Source organism: Marmota marmota, unplaced genomic scaffold, assembly GCF_001458135.2.
Source record: "Marmota marmota marmota unplaced genomic scaffold, marMar, whole genome shotgun sequence".
Taxonomy (NCBI): domain Eukaryota; kingdom Metazoa; phylum Chordata; class Mammalia; order Rodentia; family Sciuridae; genus Marmota; species Marmota marmota.
In genome coordinates, this window is record NW_026000240.1 from 34,795,934 (window position 1) to 34,822,766 (window position 26,833).

Here is a 26,833-nt window from a genome sequence, read left to right on the forward strand (position 1 = left end):
GCAAATATAACCAGGAAGTTTCTATTTCCTCTAGAAGCTTTGAGCTGGCTCATCCCCTCTCAGCCTTCTCTGCAGGCTTGGCTTCTCCAAATGGAAGTTGCTCAAACACAAAATATAAAGAAGATCCTTCTTAAGACCCCAACTCTCCACCTCCTCGGGAGTGCCCATTCCACCGCTCTATCCCTAGGAAGACTTCCGGACCCCCTACCGGGTCTTGGCAAGCGCTAAACTATCAAGGGACCCCAACGTAAACGAATGGGGGGGCTCGGGCCTAGAACTTCGTATACAGCACCCTCCCAGGTTGCAGCCTGCTCTCTGTCCCTGCCCTCCGCAGCCCCCTCGAACTATCCAGTTTTCTACCTCCCAAGAGTTCTCGGGAACCACGCCCCGCCCCCGGATCCTAGGCCCCCAGGTTCTCGCGCCCCAACCCAGGCCTTTCAAGCCAGCAGAATCCGGAAGCGACCTCAGTACGTTTTGCCCCGCCTCTTCCGGGGCTTCTCTAGGCCCGAGCGCGCGGTTTCTGTGGCCACCAGAGGCAGCGCAAAGCTCGCGGGCAGCGGCGCCTCCTGGTGGGCCTCGGGCGCAGCGCTCAGCCCGTCTACTGAACGTCTGATGACACCGGCTTTCTGCTTCCTGCTTCACACCCTCTGTTTCAGGAAACTCCCTCCCTGTCTGCTACCACTTCGCGGAGATTAGATGGTGATTTGAGTGGTGCCCCTCTGGATCCTTGTCTTCTCCCCGAAGACGGGGAGGCTTGGTATCAGTCGCCCGCTCTCAGCCCAGAGCCAGTGCACCATGGAGTTCCTCCGATGCCCTGTGGATTTTGACCCCAAAGCCGATGGAGAGGAGCTGGATAATACTCGGCTCCCAGAACGCTTAATCAAGAGTGTATCTAGCTGGTCATGGTAGCACATGCCTGTTATTCGAGCGACTCCGGAGGCTGAGGTCGGAGGAACGCAAATTGGAGGTCTACTTGTAATTTAGTGAGGCCCTGACTGAAAATAAAAACAAAAGGAGCTGGAGGGAGAGATGTAACTCAGTGGTAGAACGCCCCTGGCCTAGGGGTCTAGCCCCTTCTTCTGCTCTGGGGACCCCTCCAAGGTCAGGCAGGTGGGGAACCTGGGCTGGCTCCTTTCCGTATTCACCTCCCGGTCGAACTCCCACCTGAAACCTTCCTGCCTGTCTTCCTCTGGTACGCCAGCCAGGAAGACTTCCAGAAATGCCTTGGAGCCTTAGGGGTGAGAGGGTCCCAGCCACTGGGCTGGGCAATGCAGTGGGTCATTGTGAAACCCTGACTCCGCGGTTGATCGCATGGGGGCAGCAGAGGCCGCTTCTCGCAGATTGGGGAGATTCGATCTCTGGCTAAAACTGTTCTGACCCAGCTGTGCCTGGCATGGTGAGTTTACAGCCCTGTGTGGTTTTGAAAGCAGTTTTGTTCTCTCAAATTTTTTCCAGGGCTACTTTATTACTAAGTCACTCTCGGTCAATTATCACGGCTCCAAGTTGTTTGAAAGAAAGTCAGTTGCTGGGTGACTTTTCTCTGGGGTCAAGACAAACATCTGGATGAGTTCCCTGGGTCTCTTCACATTCTCATTGTTGTCCCTGGGCTGCGTCTGGGACTCATAATGTCTTAATATCTAGCACTTGGTCAGAGATCAGCAGCCACCCTTCACATTCTGTTTTCTTTCTTTCTTTTTTTTTTTTTTTTAATATTTATTTTTTAGTTTTCGGCAGACACATCTTTGTTTGTACATGGTGCTGAGGATCGAACCCCGGCCGCACGCATGCCAGGCGAGGGGGCTACCGCTTGAGCCACATCTCCAGCCCCCCTTCACACTTTCTAATGTGCAGATTTCACTATCCAACCTCCCACAATGGTCCTCCAGCTCAGTTTCCCCAGCAGTACATTCACAGAAGTCCTTCACCTACCTTTGGCTCACACCTGACCAGCCTATTCCATTCCTTCCCCCACAATAGCATCTTTCCAGTTTGTTTGTTTGGTACTGGGAATTAAATCCACGGATGTTTTACCACATAGCTACATCCTCAGTCCTTTTAAGTTATTTATTTTTTTAATTTTGAAACAGGATCTCACTAAGTTCTGGGGCTGGCCTCAAACTTGTAATCTTCCTGCGTCTGGAGCCACTGGGACTTCAGGCATGTGCTACTGCACCAGGCTTCCAATCTTTCTTAAAAGCCACTTTTGGCTCTGCCCCTTTAACTTCATATAAGTTGTCTATATTAGCTCTTTCTGATTGTCTCTCATTTTTTCCTCTACCCAACCCAGTCATGTTTGCCTCTCCTTCCACAAAACTGCCTTGGACAGGATCCTTAGTTACCACAGGGTCCTGAATCTGATGCTCCCACCTGAAACCTTTCTCAGTGATTCCCAGCATCTGATATTTGCCTGACTCTAGGTACTCACACTTTCTAGTTTTCCTCCTACCTGCTGGCTTTTCCTACACAGATCCTTGCTGGTTCTATCTTATTTCTTCAGGGCTCAGTGTGAACTGTTGCCTTTCTCTGTCTAAACGCCCTCCCATTTTGTCCAGGCCCATGGCTTGAAGTACCACTAACTTTGCCTCTCAGACCCAAAGCTCCACTGCCAGCCAATACTGAGCTTGCAGCACACACCAGTAACTGATGTGACTATACTTTGATGTATGGTCAGTACTTTCAACTCCTCGCCGTCATGCTGATATCCGTTCCAAGCCTGTTCCCACCCTAGCCTCCTGAAGTGGCGCAGCTCTATCCCTAGACAAACTTGGAGTCACCCTGATTCATCCTCTCTCCCCATATCCAGTCCATAATACAACCCTGCCACCTTTATCTTCCAGACAAAATACCTTACACCAACTCTGCCACTACCTGAGCTAAGCTGCCTGACATGATTGGAATAATTGCAGTAGTCCTAATGTCAGTGTAACTCTTGCCCCCCACCCTATCCAGAGTTTAGTTTCAGTGTAGTAGCTAGCATAATCCATACAAAGCTTAGAGTCATACTGAATCAGATCCTGCCTCCCTGCCCCCTATTCTGTTTAGAACCCAATATTGATTCTGATCTTACCCAAATACAAATCCAAAGTTCTACTTACTATTTTTTTTTTATATTGGGGATTGCACCAAGGGCTGAGCTATATCCCATCCCAAGTCCTTTTATTTATTTGTTTATTTTTATTTTGAGACAGGGTCTCCCTAAGTTGCTTAGGACCTTGCTAAGTTGCTGAGGCTGGCTTTGAACTTGTTATTCTCCTGCATCAGCCTCCTGAGTTGCTGGGATTACAGGCATACACTACCACACCTGGCTCCCAGTACTTTTTATTGTTTTTATTTTGAGATAAGGACTCACTAATTTGCTCATGTTGGCCTCAAATGTGCCTCAGCCTGCTAAGTAACTGGAATTACAGACCTGTGCCACCATGGGATCCAAAGCTCTTTTCCTTCTTTCTTTTTCTTTTTTTTTTTTTAATGATACTGGGAATTAAACCAGGACACTCTTCTATACCCCAAGCCCCTTTTTACATATTAATTTACTTTTATTTTGAGACAGAGTCTTGCTGAATTGCCTAAGTTGGTCTCAAATTTGCAATTCTTCTGCCACAGCCTCTAGAGTAACTGTGACTTCAGGTATGTACCACCACCCTCACCCCCTCCAAAATTCTTATGGTGGCATGACAGGGCTCCACAACATTTGGCCCTCTCATGAGCCTCCAACCAACCCTGTAACCATCTCTTGCCTTACCCAGCCCCAGCCACAATGGCCTCCTGGCTGTTTTCAGATGTCAGGCACATTCTGTCTCAGAGCTTTGCACTGGCTGATCCCACTGACTAGAACTTTCCTCCAAAGATGTTCGCATAGCTTCTTCTTTCTTCAAATCTCTGATGGCCTCTTTAGTGAGGGTCACCCTGATCTACTTCCTGATCCCTTGTTTTCTATTGCCCTTACCTTGATATTTTATTCCCCATAACACTGAGCATCTTCTAAGAAGTGATTTAAGCTAGTGGTTTGTTTAATATTTCTGTTCTGAATCCAGTTCTTAACCTAGAGTGGATGTTAAAGGAAGGCGGGGGTCTTCCCTTCATTCACTGCTGTACTTGGCAGGTGCTGGAAGAATGCCTGGCACATAGGAAGTCTCAATAAACACATAATTTCTGCGGTAATAGCTAAGTTGTAGTGTGTGTGCCTTGTTATGTGCAAGGTCCTTGGTTCAATTAGGAATTGAAGCTAGCACCTCTTAAAAGGCTGGAGGTGTATCTCTGTGGTAGAATGCTTGACTAGCATGCATGAGGCCCTGTGTTCAATCCCTAGCACTGCAGAAAAAAATAAACAAATAGTTGTAGACTGAGTGACTTAATTAATGCATCCCTTTTCATTTGATAGGTGACTGTGTGCATGTAAACATGGGTGAGGATTGTTTGGGCAAGGACAGTGGCTGGGCAGGGAAATCAATATGCTTTTGTCCCTTTTCCTAGTCTGTGTATCTTATTTTTCTGTAACAGTCACAAGAAAAACAGTGAAAATAAGTAGAGATGATGTCTATATTGGACTTTCTGGCTACCCTGCCTTCTTTTTTTTTTTAATATTCTTTTTTAGTTGTAGATGGACACAATACCTTTATTTTTTTATGTGGTGCTGAGGATTGAACCCAATGCCTCACATGTGTGAGGCAAGCGCTCTGCCACTGAGCCACAATCCCAGCCCATCTACCTTCTTAATATTCCAAAAAGAGCAAGGAAAAAATTCTTTCAGAACAATGTTTTATTTGCAGTGCTGGAGATGGAACCTAGGATCTCATGCATGCTATGCAAGTATCCTACTCCTGGGCTACATCCCCAGGCTTAGAACAAATTTTTTAAAGTATAAATGGGAGGAAAAAACTGGGAAATTCTTCAAAACATTTGAAAATGCTTAATAAGGCCCAAGGGCCTGAAAACCCGTCCTCATGGAGGCTGAATGGCTAGAATTTGACAGCCAGAGACAAGGGATACTTAATTTCACATAGTCTATGGGCACATGGCTTTGGAATCTAGTGCAGTGGTTACATCACCTGTCCTCTCTTTGCTGGAGCTGTTGTCCCCTGATCAGGCTAGAAGAGGCCTTTGGAGGCCAGGGTCCCTCTCAATCCAGTATTATATGTGCTGGGGAGTGGGTAGCTACTGTTAGCAAATCCCACCAGCCTGGTGTTTTGATGCTGCTCTATCCTACAGCCCTCTTTGGATGGAAGAAGTATGTGAAAAGATCCCGTGGGCCTATTAGCAGGACAGACTCTGCCTCTTGTTGCCCCTGACTCCCCAGCAGCCAAGGGTTCCAGACAGTGCTCTGGCCCCATCTGATGGTGAACAGGCCTGAGAAATCCAGAGGCTAGCCCCTCATGACAGGGCACCCTGGGCTCCATCCACCTCTAGTGTTCAGCTCTTTCCTGTGGCCACAGGTCTTCTGGGTGAGTTTCCAGGCTGGAGTCAGGTGCCTGGAGATGGTGGGAATGGGATTCAGGAAGCCCCCCTCTACCCAGCTGGCATTGCTATGGGCCAAGCAGCCACCAGCTTGAGGAAGTTCTTTTTTTCAGGAGTTTCCCAAGCTGGCAGCTGCCTTGCTAGTTCAAACTAGATTTTTCCTGCTGTCCTTTCTCTGGTGGCCTAGCATGGTGCAGGGTCTCTCCTAATGAGGGTTTGATGCCAAGGCCTGGACAGCTCCATCCTGCTGTGTTGCAGCTGGTTTAGGCTTGCCTAAGGCGATGGGCAGCTTCCCAGTGCCACTGGGCCAGGACACCTGGGGCCTCCTTGCAGCCCCTGCCCTGCCTTGGACTGCCACCCCCTCCCCCACTGCCACTCAGGGCCCCACACATAGGAACTCACTAACCCACCTTTATTCACAGTTGATTTTACTGTTAATAAAAAGATCAGCCCAATGGGGCATAGGATCCCTGGACTTTTGTCCCTAGACTCAAGGCATTGACAGAGGGTTAACCTGGAAGCCTCGGAGCCAGGGAAGGGCAAGAGGCCCTTCCTGGTGCTTCTTCAGGGCTCAGCTGCCCCCAACTCAGACCCTCTGTGAAGCTGCTGGGGATGCACCTCACGTTGCCTCCTTCCGGAGGCCTCTCTCTGTCCCACTTCCTGGGGCCTCATTAATTCCTCCCCACCTCACCCCGTGAGAAAGCAGGTCTGTGTTGAGCTTGGCCCAGACCCAGAGCTGGATCTGAGCATGCCATTAGTTGTACTGGGAGGCAGGAGAAGGGATGTGTGGGGGTCTTGCCCTGTCTCCACCCTCATCCAGGCGAGGAGACAGGGGGCTCTCCATCACTATCCGTGTCCTGACCCTATCCCACTTTCTAGGAACCCAGGGACTATAGAAACCAAGAATATAAAACACAGCTGGTCTTATGTATATTTATAAAAGGGGGCTGCCAGTCCTTCCCAGCCCTATCCCATTCTGGCCCTTGGGGTCTTTGGCTCCCAGGAGCAGGACACTCTAGGCTTGGTCCCTCTTCTCCCAGCAGTGGAATGTGAGCTATGATCCAGGCTTGGGGTGGGGGAGTCCCAGCCTCCCCAGGACTGGTGAAGGGACAAGGCTAGGGTTTCTTGGGGGGACCCATGCCAGCCCTATCCTTAGCATAACCTTGTGGCCCCAGCTATGGATGGGGTCTACTCTCATGGAAGGGATGGGAAAAGAGGATAAGAGTATTCAAGGGCCTGAGCCCAAGTGTCCAAAAGGGACCAAAGGGATAGAGGGAGTGAAAGCAAGTGGGATGGAGGAGATGAGGCCTTGGGTGCAGACCCTAACCTTGCAGCAGAGTGGAAGAATGACTGCAGGCCTGGGTTCTAGCTCTGTGTGCCCCTAGGCTGTGACCTCAGGAAGCAGTTGTTGGGCCCCAGCATACGCACCTCTGCCAGGGAGATGAGGGATTTGAGTGGGATCTGAAGCAATAACCCCACCCTGTTCACAGCTCAGGAAGCCTCTAAAGCTTGGGAGCCCTGCAGGGAGGGCCCCAGGGCCTTGGTCCTGGTTCTTTAACAAAAACCTTCCATGGAGAGGACATGGGCGGGGCCAAATGCTATAGTATTTTCCATGCCTGTCTCCCCTATCTTTCTCCCCCTGATTAGCCACTGGATGGAAGCAGGGGCTGGAGAGTCTAGGCAGGGGCACTAGGACAATTAAATAAACGGTTTGGGGTCATCCTAGTGGTTTCCTCCATGCTGGCTGGTTCCTGAGACCCAGTCAATGATGATGAAGCTCAAGCTCATGGTCATCAGCAAGAGGCCAAGAACAGCAAAGCAAAGGGCCTATAGGATCAGAACTGAAGGTCAGGTATAAAGGTTCAGGGCCGCCTCCTCAGTCCCACACCAACCCACCAGCCTCCAGGTCCCTCGCACCAGAATTTTGGGGGTGGATCTTGCAGGCTCCTTCTCAGTGGGCATGATTCGGAAGTAGAAGATGGCAGGAAAGATGAAAATGAGGCATGGGGCAGATGTGGCACCTGAAAAGAACAAAGCATGGTCACTGATGACTCTTGTTCACTTACTGGCCAAGGTTCAGGGGTAGATGCTTCAATGAGATCAAACATTCTCACTCTACTTGAGAGTGCTGCCTGATTCTGGGGAGCCCACCAACCTCTGCCTTTGATCTCCACCTATCAGAATGGAAGGCTGGTGCTGTTGGTGTCAGAAGGAAGTCAATGAACAAAGTTGGCAATGAGAAAAGGAAGTTATGTTGGAGCAATGAAGCCTTAAGGATACTGGCTCCTGGGTATAACTTTCTATAGTTTGGATCCTGAATGTTCTCCAAAGGTTCAAGTATTGGGAGACTCTGAAGGGATCTGGAGGGGTCAAGTGCTAGGACACCTTGGGGCCCAGGGTGGCTGTTGGGAGGTGGTGGAAATGTTAGGAGGTGGGGGGATCTTAGGCCATTGGGAGTGTGCCCTTGGATGGGATTATGGGATCCTGATCTCTTCTTCTTTCCCTTTTATTTCCTGAGCTTGAGGTATGTGGTTAGCTCCTGCAATAATGTGGTACCTTGCTACAGGACCAAAGCAATGGGACCAAAAATCATGAAATGGAACTTCTAAAACTGTGAGCCAAAATAAATCTATTCTCATCCTCTCTCTCTATCTATCTATATATATCCATATCTATCTATCTATCTATCTATCTATATATATCTATATATATCTATATCTATATCTATCTATCTATCTATCTATCTATCTATCTATCTATATATATATATATAAATTTTTTTTGGTGGTACTGGGGATTGAACCAGGGCCTTGTGCTTGCTAGTTGAGTACTCTACCACTGAGCTACATCTGTAGGCCCAGTGATTTCTTCCTGCTTACTTCATTTTGAGCTAGATTTTTCAACCCATAAAAGCAATATCTTGTCCTTGATATTCATAATACTCAGCACCAAGACTGTATCAGACCTCACAGAGTTGGGTCAAGGAGTCACAGGGAGTCAGTATTCTGAGTTGGGTCACCCCAAACACATATCAGAATTGTCTGATCTTCTAGCTCAGAACCCCACCTGTGATGGAACAGTGGACAGAGCATCAAGCCTACAGCTTGGTAATCCTAGGACTGAATCAAGGCTCTCTACTCACTAGCTGTATTGCCCTGCTGCTTCTTTAATCAGTGTGGACTTCAGTTTCCTTGTTTATAATAGGGACAAGAACCAATGAGGTCCTTTTGCTTTTCTTTCAGTTTTTTTTTTGTGGTTTTTTTTTGTGTGCCTGAGATTGCACTAAGGGGCACTTGATCACTGAGCCACATCCCCAGGCCCATTTTGTATTTCATTTAGAGAGAAGTTCTCACTGAGTTGCTTAGCACCTCACTTTTGCTGAGGCTGACTTTGAACTTGAGATCCTCCTGTCTCAGCATCTGAGCAGCTGGGATTACAGGCGTGTGCCACTGCACTCGGCCTGCTTTTCTTTCTTTTCAGAAAGGGTCTCATTATGTTGCCAGGCTGGTCTCAGATGGGCTCAAATAGTCCTCTTGCCTCAGTCTCCCAAAGAGATAGGATTACAGGTGTGTGCTACCATGCCTAGCCTAGTGAGATCCTCTGTGGAGTCCCTTGAACACTGGAGTCCACCTCTGCCCCCCTAGCAAGAAGGATTGACTCAGTAGTTCTCAGGCTTCAAAGAGCCTACAATAGCCTTAAGGACAGAAGCTCAGATGCACCATCAAAAAAAAAAAAAAAAAAGAAAGAAAAAAATCACCCAGGATTTGCAGAAGTGAGGCAATACCCCCACTTCCACAGCAGGACCAAATTCTCACCGATGATCCCAAAGATGCCCAGGATGTTGGGGGCAAAGATAACCAGCAGGTTGATACACGTGAGCAGACCAGTGGCAATGAGCACATGCCGCAGCCAGCTGAACTCCTGATTCTGAAATAGCATCTGCTGGATGGCACGGCGCACCTGGGGGCAGGTTAGAAGAGCCATCAGCCTGTCTGCCTCATCAGCCCCATTCCCCATTGGCGCAGCCACCTATCCACTGGCTCACCGGGAACAGAACAATTGGCACTGTGAGTGTGACAGCTGTCAGCACGGCCACGCGTACACACAGGATCAGAACATCAAATGGGTCCACCTTGCTGTAGGTGTGCAGCAACTCTGACTCCACCCCGTCTGTGGCGAGCAGGGAAGGTGGTCAGCAGGCCAGGGGTGTTGGACTCTGAGCTGCCTGGTGGACCCTGACACTTTGGGGAGTGGCACTCAGACTCACCTCCACAGCTGCAGGGCATAGGCAGGTATCATGCACCTAATGAGCACCTATAGTATGCAGGGCACCATGGCTGCTGACCAGCCCCTGTCACCCAACCTGGCCTCTGCCCTAGTCCCCACTGGTCCAGTCATACCGTAGAAGGTGAGGTAGCCGAAGAGAGCAGCCAAGAAGTACATGACGTACATGACGGCAATGGACAGGTTGGAGATATGTTGCATCTTTCTCTTGGAGGGGCTATGAGGCAGTGAAGAAGAGAGCTTAGTGACAAGTTGGGCCACATCTGGAGAACTCCATGTGCCAGTCACTTTAGTACCACATCCTCACTATTTGACAGAAGAAGGGAGTCTCCTTCTTGCCCTTAATGTCTTCATAGCAGCCATGGATATCTCTGGCCAGGTAACTTGGATTGTGTTACCCTCCCTGCCCCGTCCCACCCTGGTCCCATCCATTCTCCCCAAACCAGCTCAAGGCAGCCCCAATCCCTCTTCCATCCACAGACACGTACTCTTTGAGCTCTGTGTAGATGGGCAGCACCTCAGGGTGGCAGACGAAGGCGAAGGCCATGATGGGTATAGTATATGCTGTCTGGGGACATATGGGGTTGTGTCAAGCCAGCTCCTTGCCACCAGGCCCCACCATCCCTACCATGGCCTGTTGGAACCTGTGAGTTGAGTGTGAAGTAGCTCGGGGTACAGAGGGCAGCAGCCTCAGGTTCTCCTTGCAGCTGCACTTTCTCCTCAAGGATTTCTGTGTGGCTGAAGTTGCCAGTGACGTTGGCTAAGTTGAGAGGCAGGGGACAGGGCACTTGGAACTTTTTGTAGATGACCTTAGGTGGGAAAGGATGAGGGTTTCAGAGCCAGGCTGGGCTACCTGTGAGGTTACCATGAAGCCATATCTAGATCACAAACTCGAGGAGCTACTTTTTTTTTTTTTTTTTTTTCGTACCAGGGGTTGAACTCAGGGGCATTAGACCACTGAGCCACATCCCCAGACCTATTTTGTATTTTATTAGAGACAGGGTCTCACTGAGTTGCTTAGCACCTTGCTGAATTGCTGAGGCTGGCTTTGAACTTGCGAGCCACTGGGATTACAGGCATGTGCCACCACGCCTGGCCTGGAAAGGCTACTTTCTGATCCAGGCATCCCGCAAACATCTGTACCTTCTCTTTGACAGAGGACTCCCCTGGGTGACCTACCCCTTTCTTGACCAACATGGAGGGTGACTCACAGCAATTAGGAAGAACACCATGCAGCTGAGAGAGAAGCCACTGGAATAGCCCAAATAGCCTGCAAAAGGGGAAAGATGGCTGTGAGAGTGGAGCTCCCTCATGTGTCCCTCCAACATCCCCTCCAAGAGGACTGTGAGATTGGGATCCCTTCTGTACATCCCTCCAACATCCCCTCCAAGGCCTGACCCTGCCACACCCACCAAGCTGCCGCATCAGTGCCAAGGGCAGAATGACAGTGACGGACACCAGGATCACCAGGTAGTTCCCATTCATGTACCAGATCCTGTAGGGATGGGAATGGGGTGCCAGGGTCAAAGTCCACTACTTGGCCTGGGGTGGGGCCACCTGCCTCCCCCAGTTAGGGACACCAGCAGAGCTACTGAATAACCTCTGAAAATCTTTGATTATAGCTGAGTCTCCTTGTTCTGAATTACAAAATGGGCACACTCTCACACTCTCCTTCTATGTGATGTGAGGACAAATGTGCTAGCCTAGCACATGGTTTGTGCTTACTATTGCAGTTCCTGCTGGTGTTTTCATAGCACACACAGGTCTGGGCTGAGCCCTCCTGAGGGAGATGAGTGAGATGAGGGACCTTCCTCTGGGAGGTGGTGTTTTCCATGGGGGCCTCAGGGACTTGCTTATGACCCTGTGGTTCCTCCTGGCATCTGCATCTTGCATCACCCCACCCCTTCAACCTCCTAGAAATTGACATGAGGTTCAGGGAGGTAAGGGGATAAGGGCCAGGACCATCTTTCTAGGACAAACCCAAAGGCCAACTCCTTGGGAAAGGTGGTGGGGTCTTGGAGGCAGTATCCTGACTCTTCCTGCCTCCCAGAGCTTCACTCAGGCTCATAGCCCCTTTACTTGCTTGGGCTGGGCTGCAAGAGCAGAGCTGGTCACCTTCTCTCTGATTCCTATCCACTAGACAAAGTTGATACCTAGTCAGTGCTGGCTAAAGTAATGGGCAACCAGGACAACCCGGGCTTAATCTCTTGGTGGGAGGAGAGGCGGGGCTGACCCCATGGTCAGGAATAGTAGGTGCTTAGAGATAAGCCTGAGGCTCTCATGCTCACAGGAGGGGTCCAAGCCCAGGCAAGCCCAGCTTCCCCAGTCTCACCTTGGTCCCAGCCCCAGGTGTCCCCACCTGGGGAGGGTTCACTTAGGTGGTCCATAAACAAGTGGGAGCTAAGTGCTGGCTCTGCTGGCAGCTTTCTTTTTTTTCCCTCAGGCCCATGTCCACACTCTCATCTTCCCCAAAAACCCAGCCTGGGCCCCCCAGGGCCAGTGGACACAGGGAGGGGGACTAAGACCTCCCACCCTCACCCCCACCCCCAGGGCTCACGAGGTCTTCTCCTCCAGGTTCAGGAATGTCTGTATGACAAGAGGCAGCTCAGATTTGATGATGTACAGATAGCTGGACATGGCTAGGGAGAGGGGAAGAAGGTGCTGGGGTCAGCCAAAACAGCCAGCCCTCAGCCCTGTACATCACTAATTGCCTGCCACCTGCCCACTGGCTTTACCTCCAATGTTCTGCAGTGTGATGGCTAGGGCTGCTGCCAGCTTTCCAGGAGTTCCAAAGGCACGGTAGCCCAGCTGCTCATAGGCGCGGATGCCTGTAGGAACAGGGGATCAGGACAGCCAGGGTAGCTCATACCAGTCTGCTCCAACTCCACCCTTCTACAGGCTGGTGGGAGGCTCACCCACAATTCCTGAGGATTTAAGAAGCAGGTGGATGGAATAGCTAGAGAGGAGGGCCACGGCCGTCAATAGGAACCTGGGGAAAACGGAGAAAAAGAAGCCACTAGGGACTCCCCTGGCTGCTAGGGGGTAAGGGTCTCTAGGAAGCCTGGGGAGGTCTATCATCTGGACCCCTGACTGGATGTAGATGCAGGCTCTGCATGCCTGGAGGTGTGAATACCATTTTGTTTGACTGAACATGGGACATAACCCAGAAGGGTCCCTGTGGGTCAAGAGCAACCTATGACTAAGGAGTTCTTGGGATAAACATGTTTTTCATTCAGGCTTCAGGGCAGATCCCCCAGACCAAGGACATGTGTGCCACACAGGTCCTGGCCACAGGGTTTGACCATCACATGTAAACATGGTAGAAGAACAGACTTGGGCCTGTAAAGCCGGCTCTGTGTCATGGCCTCAGTGGGTTTTCTGGGCTGTGAAGTATATTTGTCTGGCTGTGGAGGTTTTCGCAGACGTGGTTTGGGTTTAGAGTAAAAGGTCCCCACCCACTGAACAGGGAACTAGTGGGTCCTGGGAGGTCATGGTGGTGGCTTATTCAGGGCTCCCCGTCTATACAAGTTTTGCTGAAGGCACTCACAGGAAAAGGATGATGCCTGTATTGGCCATGGCATAGGCGAGTCCCAGGATGCCACTGCCCATGATGGCATTGCTGAGGTTGAACACTGACATCCCAAACGACGTCTTCCCCTCAAACTGCAGGCACCAGAATGGGGTGGTGAAATGGCAGCAAGATTAGGGCATTATGTCATTCCCCCTTGCTGTCACTGAGCCTCCCATCATCATCAATGAGCATGTATTACTGCAACCAAGCTCCCCACAGTGCCCCCAAGCCCCTTAGGCTAGCCGGCTTACATCAGTGAAGTGTGGCTCCTTGCTGGGGCTTTTCTGTAGGAAGCCCTTACTTTCCACACAGCTCTGTCTAGAGTCCTCAGCTCTGCAGACACAGGCCAGGGAAGGCAGCTCAGTTCCAGTGTTGTACCCTGTACCCCTGCCCTGCACTGTCCCGGCCACCACTGGGACATACCTCTGGTTGTCTACATACCTCTGGTTGCCTGCTGTGGGTGTGTTGACTGGGAGCAGCCCCTCCAAGTGTTTGCCATTGGGCACCAGCTCCACCATCTCTGTCTGCAGAGGCACCTCCATGGCTCAGGGACCACCACTGGAAGTATAGTTCTCACACCAACAATCAGGCTGTCTGTGGAGCAGCCAGTCCCTCTGGTTATCCCCACTCTGTGGCCCACTGCCCAGTTCCTCAAATGAGGCCAGAAACCATAGCACCCACCCAAAAGGTCACTCAGGACACACACACACACACACACGCACACACACAACTTGCCTGCTGTCTCTCTGTGATCTGCCTTTGTAGAGGGCACAGCTTGGACACCTGAGTATATCCTAATAGGACACCTCTGCCAGCACAACTCCCCTACATATTCCAGCCTAGTCAAGCCTTTGGGGCCTCAGTTTCCCCATCTGTGAAGTGAGGGTCATCTGGATGACCCAATTCTGAGCCCAATGGCACCAGGGCCCCTGGATGCTGAGTCCTAGGCTCCTAGACTCTACTCTGGGTTTGCACCCTGGATGGACTTCCTCCTTCCACACTAGTCCTGGGAGACAGTTTTATGCACTGGCCCTGTGTGCCAGGGGCATTCTGACCAATATAGAATGGCACTGCCCAACAGCTAGAGGCCTCGGGAGAGGGTGAGGGCTGTGGGCCCTGTTCCCAGCCGCCAGGCGGGCACTGCTGGCAGCCAAAACAAAGGGCCCTCTGTGGGCTGAGAGCTGGCGCTGGGAACAGCAGGCGCAGAGGCTGCCCGCCCTCCCAGAGCCAGGAGGCCTGAGGCAGTGCTGGGTGACTGGACACCTGGGCCCTTCCTGCCTGGCTATGGCGAAAGGCCCTCAGGGGACCTTCCAGGAAACGGGTGTTCCATGGCTCAGTTCTCTGGGCCTCATGGTCTTCATCTTCCACACAGTCCTGGCCCCAGGACCATGTTCTCCTTGTAGCCTCTCCTCTCCTCCAGGGAGGCCCCAGTGCTCATATGCCCATTATCCAGGATCACACCTCCAAGCAGAACCCTCATTCCCTGAGTTCCTGGACAGAGCTCAGGGGCTCGGCCACCTGAAGAGGAGCCTAGATCACCAGGTCAGTGTCCTTTTCTCTGTTCTCAGGGCCTGGCCTAGCTGGATTCTAGGATCTAGCTTCCCTCCGCTCCCCCTGCACACTGCCCAGACAACTTACTGGCCCCTCTCCCACCAGTGGGGCCTGGAGTTGCCTATCCCATGCCCAGAACGTATCTGAATCCAGGGTCTGTCAGGACATCACAGACTGGCTAGTAGGAGAACTGAGCCAGAGTGCAGATCAGGAAAGGTGGTTCTGCCTGGCAGGTTGGCCAGAGACTAGTCCTGGGGCCATGGTGCCCCTCTGCTTGGGAACCCCAAGTTCTGCCCTGAATCCCCATTTCCCACTGCAGACCCTTGGGTCTGCTCTTGAGTCTAGAGCACCAGGGAACTCAAACCAACACTATGTGCTGGGGACAATGAGGAGATGGGGATAGCTGCCTCACATTACCACTAGAGGACCCCCTCTCCATTGCCCCAGACCAGAGTTCAGATCTCTGTCATCTCAGCCCTGGAGATCCCATACCTGGCATCCTACATGCCTCTGCCTCCTCAGCTGCCAGCTCTGAGCATCCCTCCCCTCCCAGCCAACTTAGCTAGGACATAATGTTAAAATTTCTCTCTTTTTTTTGGGTACAGTTCAATCTTTTGAAGATTGAACCCAGAGGTGCTTTACCACTGAGATACCCCCCCCCCCAGCCATTTTTTAAATTTCAAGACATGTCCCACTAAGATACCCAGGCTGGCCATGAACTTACAGTCCTGCCTCAGCCACTTGAATAGCTAGCATTACAGCTGTGTACCACTATACCTGGCTTGATATCTCATCTTGAGCCCTCTTTCCCTAGACCAGGGTTCCCTGTTCTCATGCCCCTGCCTAACTCTTGCCATCAGAGTCCCTCTAAGGATTCCACCTGGATGCACAGGTGCCAGTGACGGGTCTCCAGAGTCCCTCCAGAGCTCCCCCTGGCACTAAGCCAGGGTTGCCCTTGCCTGGCCCCCAGCCCTGGGCAAGCTAGGACAGGCCCTTGGAGTGTGCTGAGTCGGCAGCAGGCACAAAGCACCCTTCTCTGTCTTAATAACCAAGGTCTGAAGGCTTGCCTGGGCTGGTGTGTGTAGGGGGTGCACTATACACTGGCTAAGGTGTCCCATCAGGACACCTAGCAGCCAGACACTGCCTCCAGGGAAACCCCAATCCATGGCATGAGCCTTGGGAGGTGTATGAGGTTCTGGCTCTAGGTTCACTATCCCCCCTGCTGGATGGAGGCTTCAACCTTTGGGGTCTGGTGGTCATTATTCACTCATAACCAGTCATTGCTGGGTCTCAGGCTGGCCTGAGATTCCAGAAAGGACATGAAATATCCCTCTTCAAGTGACCTCCAGTCTGGAAGCAGGGGAAAAAGAGCAAAAAACAATAAAACAAATTCCACCCCTCCACACTACCCTAAAGTTCCTGCTACAAATATGAATCACATCGTACTCGGACTCAGAGAAGGGGAAAGAGGGCCTGGGGACATCGCTCAATGATACAGTACTAGCCTAGCATGTGTGAGGTTCTGGGTTCTATTCTCAGCACAGCAAAAAAGACAAGAAAAAGGGAGTGGGGTAAAAGGAGTCATCAAGGAGGGTGATGAAGCCAGTCCTAAAATTCCAACAGGAGGCCCTGAGGTGTGGAATAGGAAAGAGGGCCTCAGACAGAGGGCTGAGCATGGGAAAAGCTTCTGTGGTGTGGGGCAGGCAGTGAGGGTGGAATGAAGTCGCTGTGGCTACAGACAAGCCTGAAAGGCCATGGCAAAGTCTGTACATAGGTCAAGGCCAGGCCTGAGGCCTAGGGGGCCAGAGTGGGATCAGCTCTGGCCTGGCACTCAGGACCTTAGCCATTCCCTGAGGCTGCTAGCCCATCTTTGAAAGCTCTCACCCCTCGGGCTCGGTGCCTCCCGCAGTCCTTTGCATTGGGGAGTTAGGAAAAACTCAGAGGGGAGCCCCTGAAGGACAGCTGCAGTGGAGCCTGACCCACTGGGGTGAGAGCCTGGACTGAACCTGAGGCAAAGGTCTGGCCTGGCCGGCCTCACTGTGTCGCCATAGAAAGAGTATTCCCGAGACAGGGTTTCCATGACCTCTGGCATCCAGGTTTCCTATGAGGCTTGGCCAAAGTTGAGGACAGAATGAGGAGCCTCCCTAAAGCCTTTGCCCCCAGAACAGACCATAGGTACCCAGATAAAAGTCAAGCATTACAGCAGGGAGATCATTATGACTGTGGGAAAGTCATCAAAATGGCATCTGTCACGGGCACAGAATTGATGGCCTGGGCTCCTGCTCTGGGAGCTATTTGCTCTACTGGGAGGGAAGACCAGGGGGCCCAGGAGCCACAGGATGGTGTAGCAGGTAACACCTGCCCACGCGGGCATCGCAGAGTGAGAATTCATCAGGCACACCTCTGCAGGTGTTGAGTTTGGCTAATTAAAGACTTTCAGGCCCAGGAATCCAGGCCACTGTGGGGTGACTGCTTTCGTCAGCCACTACAGGAAGCACACCTCTTTGCCCTGGGATCAAGGTCCTTGGAGTCCCCATGCTCTGAATCCTGCTTTCCTTTCCAATGCTCAGGGACACAAGTCCATCTGCAGTGGTGGGATGGCTACAGGGAGACATCTGCTTGCCCTTCCTTTGGTCCTGTGGCCACATGCACGGATGGAGGCCTAGACCCCACTGATAATATTGCTATAGGCCAGGCTTCCAATACCTAGAGAGTCCTGACCTCAGTCCAAGGAGGACCTGGGGAGAAGCAGCTAGTGTGGCTTGAGGTCTGCTGTGGTTATCCCTGGGTGAGGTTCGGGGTGAGGGCTGTCCACAGTCCCAACTCAGCCCATCCTTACCATTCCCCTCCTTGGCTGAGACAGGGCACTCACACTCCCCAGCTACCCCTCTGCCCACCAGCTTCTCCAGGCTTCAAGGGAAAGAAAATCCTTTCTAGGGCAGAGTATAAGTCAGTGGGTAAACTAGATGCAATCAACATATTTGAATTGTGTATCCTCCAGGCACAGCCAGGGGCTGCTGGGAGCTGAGGTCAGAGGTCTAGGGCTAGGGCAAGTAGGATGCTGTTAGAATAGGGGAGAGTACAAAAACACCCCCTTTTTCCTCCCCCAGGCCATAACCCCAGATTTTATCCCAGTCCCCCATCTGCCACTCCTCATTGTCAACAACACATAACAAAAAGTAGCCAACCCTGGGCTGGTTCTGAGGGGGTAATATACAGGAGGGGGCACATTCAGAGAAAGGTTAATGGCCCAGAACATTAATAGAGTCACCACATCAAACCCTCATTTCCCAGCTCCCTGGTTCTGGGATTAGGGCTCTCTGTGTCTGTGATCTGGGCATCCGGAAGTGTCTAGGAGGATCTGAGAGTCCCAAACAGGACCGGAAGGTAGACTTTCCTTTGGTGGGGAACATTTCCTAGACATCCAACAGATGCTTAAAAGCCGCATAGGCTTTGCCTCCTACCCAGCCCTGGACCCTTCTTGCTCAGGCTTCCTGCATTGGAGGTTGTAACCAGAACCTCTTGGCTCAAGACTGGGCTAGAAGCCAGGTGTTGTGGCACAAACTTGTAGTCCCAGCTTCTTGAGAGGCTGAGGCAGGAGGACTGCTTGAGTACAGGGGTTTAAGCACAGCCTGGGCAACAGAGTAAGACCCTGTCTCAAAAAAAAAAAAAAAGACTGGTCTAGAGCCAGCAGCACCTCCCTCTCCCCCTCCATTGCCAGCCTGCTGAGAGGGACGTGCAGCCAAAGGCCCAGCAGAGGCAAAGGACAGGACATCACATGACTGTGGCCCCCCCAGGGGCAGGGGAGACCCTGCGCCAGCCAACTCATCTTCCTCCCTGCTGACCCGGAATCCCCTGGAGGCGGCCAAATATTTGGACAGCCGGACTTCTGGCCCCAAAGAAAGCTGGAACACAGGCCACGGGCAGTTCAGGACTCATTGGAGACCATGATGGGGGGCTAAAGGCAAGGTCAGCCTGGAGGAGGGGTGACATCCAACTTCAGGAAGAAGCAGAGAGAGGCAGAGGGAGGGAAGAGAGAGACTGGGAGAGATCAGGGAGAGAAAGCACACACACATTCAATATATGCACCCATGCATACTGATCTAGGCAGACAGACAGACAGACAGACAGACAAGAGGCCTAGCCCAGGGAACTAGAAGAAAAATGGGTATGGATAAAGAGACACAGAGAAAAACACAGAGAGACAAAAATCACATGTAATAGGTAGACAGACATTCAGACAGGGAGACAGAAACAGAGACAACCAGAGAGGTAGGAAACAGAAATTACCAACCAGTCAAAGATAGCCAGATGGAAAAAGACACAGACAGACTGAAAGAGATGGTGGAACGAGACAGCCAAGGAAAGACAGAAAATCCCAGAAGGAACAAGAAGGGGAGAGGGGCTGGATGTGGTAATACATCTGTAATCCCAGTGACTCGGGATGCTGAGACAGGAGAATTGCAAATTTGAGGCCAGCCTCAGTAACTTAGAGAGACCTTCAGCAACTTAATGAGAATTGGTCTCAAAATAAAAAATACAAAAAAAAAAAAAAAAAAAAAGACCGAGAGAGAGAAAGAGAGAGAGAGAGAGAGAGAGAGAGAGAGAGAGCGAGCAGAATGCCCACGAGGGGGCAGGATGCTCAGTGGGCACTGCAGGAATGACCAGATAGAACCCCATACAAAGGCAACCACTGCATCTTTACATCTTTGCCAGGGCAGGTTATGACCCCACTGGCTAGGGACAATTGTCATCTAGAGGGTGCAGCTAAACCCACTAGGGTCACAAGGCCAGGATCAGCACCTGAAGCACCTCTGGTCCAGCACCTGAAGCTTTACTATTGGAACAATGGAAAAGACATGCAAAAATGATGGTCAGTTATAGTGACTCCTATTCCCAATGACCACACACGTGTGCAGACGTGCTGGCTGAGAGGCTGTGTACAGGACGTGGCCTGCAGAGCGGAAATTCAAAACCAAGCCACCCTAGGCTACTGGCAGGAAAGGCCCTCCTGCCCAGCAGCTGGTCCTTTCCTTTGGCCTCCAGAAGCCCCGCCTGGTCCTTAAGAGCCCCACCCTGCCCTCCCATCCAAAGTCAAAGGTCCACCTCTTCAGTACTCTTCCACCCACAAGACTGAGTGCTCATGAGTCACACAGTAAGTGCTTAATAAGTGTTGGATGAATGGAATGAGTTCAAGCCCCTAGGCAAGCCCTCAGTCCATCTTACCTGCTCTAAGTGGGGCTTGACCCTGATCATATCTGTACCAAGAACATACTTCCACAGGGCCGCCATCCCAACACAGCATGGACTGCAAATCCCATCCCAGCTTTTCGCACACATAAACGTCAAAACTGCATCTCCCTGGTAGCCAGTCAACCCCTTCCCTTACAAATGTTTCATTTTCCTCTGAAACTGAATGTCTGACCTCACACTCAGCCAATACTTCCAAGGTGTGCTCAATTCAACTTGAAATCTTTCCCCATCCTGGCCCAGAGATTATGAATCACCAGCCTAATCTCATTGTGCCTTAGTTTCCCCATTTGCCTTACTAGAGCAGTGGCATAAGGACAGAAAGCAACCAACTCTTGTGATCCGACCACTTGGAGCCCTGGACCTGGGGGTGGGGTAGGCTTGTAACATGGGCCACAAGAACCAGCACTCAACAGAATGGCTTGAGAGGCCCATGAGGACATAGGCTCTATGGGCCCAGGCACAATGAAGTTCTGAAACACACTTCCATCCTCCCCCAGAGACAATCCCCTACAGCCACTCCTAAGAAGTCAGATGCCATTCTTGATTTCAGTTATTCCAGTTCTCTCAGAGATGGGACAGGCCTGGTCCTATCCACTCCAGATCCCTCCCTCGGTAGGAGCTCCCAGAGGGATGGCTTCCATGGCTGTATGAACCTCCCCCTTTCAAAAAGGAACTGTCCTTGGATCTCTAGCTTCATGTCACCCAGAATGAGAACTGGGAGGGTCTGGCCTCCCTTCTACAAGACACTAAGCCCCTATTCCAGACCAAGTGCCTCTTCCAGGGGCAGCAAAGTATCAGGAGGCAATCATGGAAGGAAGGACAGAGCTAACAGGCTGAAGGAAGGATGGGCATGGGAAGGGGTGTTCTCCCCGTGCTGCTCAGGACTCCAGGGCCATTGAATTAGCCCTCCTCAGCTCCATTGGAGAGTCTACACCTGGGCTCAGGGTTCAGGTCGGGGTGGAGGGAGGGAAGAACCCCACAGGTCCCATCCTTAACCTCCTTCCTCGGGTGTAAACAAAAGCACGCATTCGTTGTGGCCAATGGAAGGGGACAATTCAGCCAGGGCGGGCTCATGCAAACGGCGTCTTGGACCCTTTCCTCCGCGTGTGCGCAGGGCTAGACTCTTATATCCCGCCCGCCCGGCATCGTCGCCAGGTGGGGAGGAGCGCACTAGGCGTCCCGCCCTTAGGCCAAAGAGCCACGAGAGCCCTGCGCCCGCAGTGCCCGCTGGCCCCGCTGCAAATGGCACTGGCTCTGGGGCCAGCATGTACCCCGCGGCCCCTCAGGAGGTCAGGCCCGATCTGCCCTCAAACCCCTGCCCAAAGAGGCCAGGATAAATATACTCGGATTCCGGGCGTGCCAGCCAGTGGCTCTGCCTGTTAGGCTCCCGTCGGGGCAGCGCTCCAGGGACTGCTCCGGGGCCCTCTTGAGTCGTCCTCCGGGACCTCTCTAGCCCGCCCCGCGGGCCATGCCTCTGGGAACCTGGTCGGGTGCTGCCTGAGTGCCCAACAAGGCGTCCTGTGATCCCAGTTCTGGGGGCCGCTGACCTCCTGCTGTCCAGCCTGGCCCTCCCGAAAAACCCCAGTGGACAAGGCGCCCCTTCCGGAACCCTGGCTCAAGCCTGGAAGTGAGTCCCGACTGGCAGGTCCGCAGACCAGTGCCTGGAGCGCGCGGGGTTCTGACTTGCCGGAGGCTAGGGCGCTTGCCTAGGTCGCAGAGGTCGAAAGGTGCTATCCAGAGCTTGCAACAGACGCCAGCTAGGCGAGTAAGACAGGGCTCGCCCGGGGGCCCTCAGCCTGTATCCCGACGTCCCCAGTGGTACCTGGCCTCGTGGGTGGGCACGCGCGGCGCTTGGCTCAGGCTGGCTCGGTCTGCTCTGCTCTCCGACTGAGCGCGGGGCTGCAACAGAGCCAGCAGAGGCTGGGGATGAAGGGCGCTCGGCCCCGCCCCCGGTCCGCCCCCGGCCCGCCAATCCCCGGCGGCCCAAAGGAGGAGGGGCTGTCCGAAGAGGGACGGGGGCGGGACGGGCCTGGAGCAGAGGGGCAGCTGGGGCGAAGGGAGTCCCTAGGTTTTGGAGTGCTTACTTGGTTTTTAAGAATTGGCGAAATGCTTCATGCCAAAACAGATTCTCTCAGAGGTCTCTTGGTGATATAAACCCCTGAAATGCTCTGCCCTCAGGTCTTTGAAGCCAGAGGGAATCTTTAGTCAAGAGGAATGGGAACAGGGCAAAGCTTAACTTCAGTGAAGGGTGCTCTGTCTGCATGGAGTACTTTTAGACATTACTTAGGCAAGAAAAATACCTTTTCTTTTCTTTTTTTTTTTTTTTTTTTTTTTTTTTTTGTGTGTGTGTGGTGGTACTGAGGATTGGGCCCAGTCCCTCTACCACTGAGAACTTTTTTATTTTTTGTTTTGAGACAAGATCTCAAAAAGTTGCCCAGGCTGGCCTCAAATTCACCATATTTTTGCTTAAGCCTCTCCAGTAGCTGGGACTGCCACAAAAATGCCTTTTCTGCCTATCTCACCCTTCCTAATCCGTGATGGGATGATGGGGTGGGAATGGGAAGGACTTCCTATTATCAATTCACCCCAGATATTTAGAAGAAAGTATTATTGAGGCTGGAAAGACAGGAGTAGGGGAAGTGAGGACAGGAAGGGAGTAAGGTGACCTCTCTGTGTGTCTTGCCTGGGGCCTTCTAGATCATGCCCTCCAGGCTGGCCCTGCTCTGGGGACAGAGGTTTTAGGGTGGCCTCCTTCTTGATTGAAGGCTTCTGTCCCACCCCTGCCTGCTTCTCAACTAGGGCCTTGGTGCTTAGAGGGGGCTAGTAGGTGTAAAGCTCCAGGTCCAGCCAACAGGGAGCTGGGGGGAGGCATTGACCTTTCAGGATAAACTGGAGGGGGGTTTTCCAGAACAGCTGTGCCCCTTGCTTCTCAGCCACTGGCTCTGATCCGATTAATCCCATGGCCTCTGCTGTTCCTATCCACGCTGGACTTCTCTGTGTCATGTCTGCCGCACTTCCTGTTGTGGGGGGAATGCCTTCAGAGGACAAGCCTCACCCCTCCCCTGCCATGGGCTGGGAGTCAGGACTCCCAGAATCCAGGACTTCTGGATTCTCTTCCTGCTGACTCATAGCCAAGCCTTAGCATACCTCAGTTTCCCTCCGTATCACAAGGAAAAGGCTTTGTCCCCTGAACCTGAGGAGTATGGGTGAAAGGAAAGCTGTATGCTATGGTCAGGGGTCTAGGAGGGCTAAAGAGAAATGTATTGGGATGGGGAAACCTCCAAAAACCTCAAGTCACCTAATTCATGCCTTGTCAGTAAAAGGGACTTGGCTTTCCTCCTGATCTGGGGCTAATATAATTGACAGAATGGAGCTCACCATGATCATGAGGGGCCATTAGACTCCCACTATCCAAAGGACATAGAACCCTGGGTGTTCAAGGAGCCATTTGCAAAGGGCTACTGGCTCCCATTGGCAATTTCTTTTTTCATTACTTTTTTTCCATTTGCATTTGGTACTGGGGGTTGAACCCAGGGATGCTCTACCACTGATCCACATTCCTGTCCCTTTTTTTTTTTAATTCTTTAAACCTTTATTTATTTTTATGTGGTGCTGAGGGTAGAACCCAGTGCCTCAAACGTGCTAGGCAAGTGCTCTACCACTGAGCTATAGCCCCAGTCCCCCAGCCCTATATTTTTAGACAGTGTCTAAGTTGCTGGAGGCCTTCCTAAATTACTGAGGCTTATCTCAAACTTGCAATATTCCTGCCTCAGTCTCCCTAGTAGCTGGAATTACAGGCATGTACAGGCAAATCCAGCTCCACTGGCAGTTCTGATGAGCCAGACCTGGTTCAAGGTCATCCAGCATGTGAGTGTAGAGGTCCTCAATTTATACTGGAGGGAGCAGGTCTGGCTGGACTGAGCTGCTGTGGAAGTCCCAGAGGAGGGTATGATGTGGGGTCCCTGGGCCAGACTAGTTGTGGCCAGGCTGGGGGAGGAGCTGACTGTTTGTTGTTGTTAGGCCTGGGCCCCCGCCAGGGCAAACACAGCACTGAGGCCTTTCCCACCACCTGCCGAATCTCCCAGCCCAGCCTGCAGTGGCTGGACAGCTGGGCAGCAGAGATGGAGCTATTCTCCCAGAGACCAGAGGGAATGTCTATCCATGCAACTGCTGTGTAGGGAGCAGCAGCTTGGGAGTAAGGGAGGCTTTATATCCTGCATCAGCCCAGCTGCTGCTTCTACTCTTCCATCTCTGCACCTCAAACACAGGTCCAGGAAACTACCAGACATATGGAGCAGAATTTAGGGTCCCCAGGATTGCCAGATCCTTCTTTCACTATTTCAGAAACCTCTCACTCACCCCACCCTTTCCAGTCATGAACACTCAGCCTCCAGCAAGACAGGCTCTTCTCATGACACCACCATATCCACTGGCCCACATCTACTTGATGTGCCAAGACCCTCTCCCAACAGTGATGTCCCATCTTCACCTCTAACCCAGTCCTTCTCAGAACCCAGCATCTGGATCCACTGGCTACTTAGGCACCCTGCAGGCTCCTTCCCTCACCTTCAATTGGCCTACCTGATATCCCCCCACCTGCTCCCAGTGCCCCCACCTCCACCCTATGCCTTGGCCCAGCTGGCCACACATGATCCTGCTCTTCCCAGAATATTCTAGTCTTCATGCTGCTGTGCTTCTGCCCTCGTGCTTCCTAAGGCACGAGGTCCCACCTCCTTGGCAAACTTCTACTTGTCCTTTAGCACAAAAATAGAAGATCATCTCTGAGAACCCTGCTTAAGTCACCAGAAGAGCCAGCTATCCCAGGATTCACTGTGGTGGCCCTACTATCTCACTCAGTTCCAGCCTCCACATCTCCAAGTGCTCTCTATGGTCTAAATGGGAAAGCGCCTTTCAGAATGGAGGGCATGAATCAAGGAAAATTCAATAGCCAAGCCAAACTCTGGCTTGGCTCTGCCAAGGAGAAGGAAGGCACATGCCAGAGTTGGGAAGAGAAAGGACCCACAGGTGGAAGAAACCAGAATGCATGTGAAATCAGCACTTGTTAAGTGGAGAGCTGTGTGCAGGGACAGGACACTTGCTCTGGAGTTCTTAGAGATTCAAAGGCCTCATAGAAAAGGATGGTTCTCACTCTATTCACCAAGGTCAAGAACTCAGGTCCATGCACCTGACCACATTCTTAGTTTGGTACCTTGGAGGCTGCTCTTTGAGCATGAAGGACCTTCTCTCCAAGAAGTTTATTAGAATGAAGTAGTGCAGGGGGTAATGACAGGGATTTAGTGGGCAGAGGCAAAGGAGAGTTTAATCTTACACACAAAGTGTGGAATTGTGGAGGGGACCCAGAGGAAACCCTGCTATTTAGCCTTCCCCAGTCTGGGGGCCAGGGCTGGTGCCTCTTGTCCAAGGCCTGCCCCTGCAGCTCTGGCATGCCCACCCTCTTTCCCCTGAGATCTGGCCCCCAGCTTCTCTGGCCACTGAAGCGGCTTAATGATCCCAGGTCACATGGGCTGTGCTGCTGCCCATGGGGAGGGCCCAAACTCCCAGTGGTCATCTGGCCAGGCCCTGACGTCAGCAGCATTAACCGTCCACCAGGCTTGTCTAATCTCTGGTCAGTGACTAGGCTAGGTTAGTCCTGTCAGAGCCAGAGCTAAAGACCACAGAGTCCCTCAGGGACACCTTGAGATTGTAAGTCAAGAGAGATGGTGGTGGCTGGTGGTGCCCACAGTAAATGTCCCCCACCTACATGACAGGTGAGGCCGTGGTCCTGATTCTAGGCCAGCTGTCTCTGATTCACTACCCTGGACTGTGAATCGGTCATCAGGCCACTGATCCTGTTCCTTCGGATGTAATTATACTGGTAAGTGGGGCTAAGGAGTGAGGTGAGTGGCTGGAGACAAAGCTCCCCCACACCCCATTTGCTGGTCATAGATGAGGTAGCTTGAGGCCAGGCAGTGTCTCCAGCCCTCATGATCCAGGCATACCAATCTTTAATCCCAGACTCTAAAGTCAGAACCATCTGTGGAGGGCAGGGTCCAGTCCCTACATGGTGTTCTGGCTCTCTGTGTTCTTTGCCCAGGAAGGATGAGGACTTCATTACCATTCTAAGACAAGGCAGCCATGAGGAAGACCCCATTAATCCACCTCTCCTTCTTAGTCTACCTTCCTCCTTCTGAAGCCTAACACTTCCAGCTAGCTACTCAAGGCCTCCTATCCTCTCCTTTGCCTCTGCCCATTAAATCCCTGTCATTACCCCCTGCACCACCTCATTCTAATAAACTTCTTGGGGAGAAGGTCCTTAGTAGAGATGAATAGCTCCAGCTCAGCAGACCCAAAGACCACCCAGCAGGGATTCTGTACCACTGGCCTGAAAGCCCCAAACTCCTTCACTCAGGCTTGTGAACACCACCAGTATAGCTCCCACATGTGTACTTGGCTCCCTGAGCTATTTAATTTTCTTCCCCTGCTCAGGTCTGTGTACCCTTACCCTCCCTTCTCCCCTCTCCAGCCCCCTGCAAGTTCACAGTTCCACCATCCACCTGGACATTGAGGATGCCATCTACAATCTGCCTTCTGCTCAGCCCCAAGTATCTATCTATCTGTCACCTGGATATCTGCCCCAAGTGACCAAAGGTCCTGCTAACAGCTCATTCAATACTTCCCTGTGGTCTGGGCTTGATGCAGCATCACATGTGCTTGGTCCAG

At 52.0% G+C, this 26,833-nt stretch overlaps 1 protein-coding gene across 1 annotated transcript; it reads right to left on the reverse strand.

Moving 5' to 3' along the window:
- Positions 1–5,865: 5,865 nt before the first annotated feature.
- On the reverse strand, positions 5,866–13,893 carry Slc38a3 (solute carrier family 38 member 3). Its single transcript, XM_015487158.2, has 15 exons — positions 13,751–13,893; positions 13,561–13,642; positions 13,286–13,401; positions 12,654–12,727; positions 12,474–12,566; positions 12,296–12,377; positions 11,151–11,233; positions 10,950–11,008; positions 10,383–10,547; positions 10,227–10,306; positions 9,855–9,955; positions 9,500–9,624; positions 9,270–9,414; positions 7,372–7,475; positions 5,866–7,281 (listed from the first exon to the last, which is right to left on the reverse strand). The coding sequence occupies exons 1-15, from the start codon at positions 13,849–13,851 to the stop codon at positions 7,177–7,179; spliced, it is 1,515 nt and encodes a 504-aa protein (XP_015342644.1). The 5' UTR covers positions 13,852–13,893; the 3' UTR covers positions 5,866–7,176.
- Between the last annotated feature and the right edge of the window lie 12,940 nt (positions 13,894–26,833).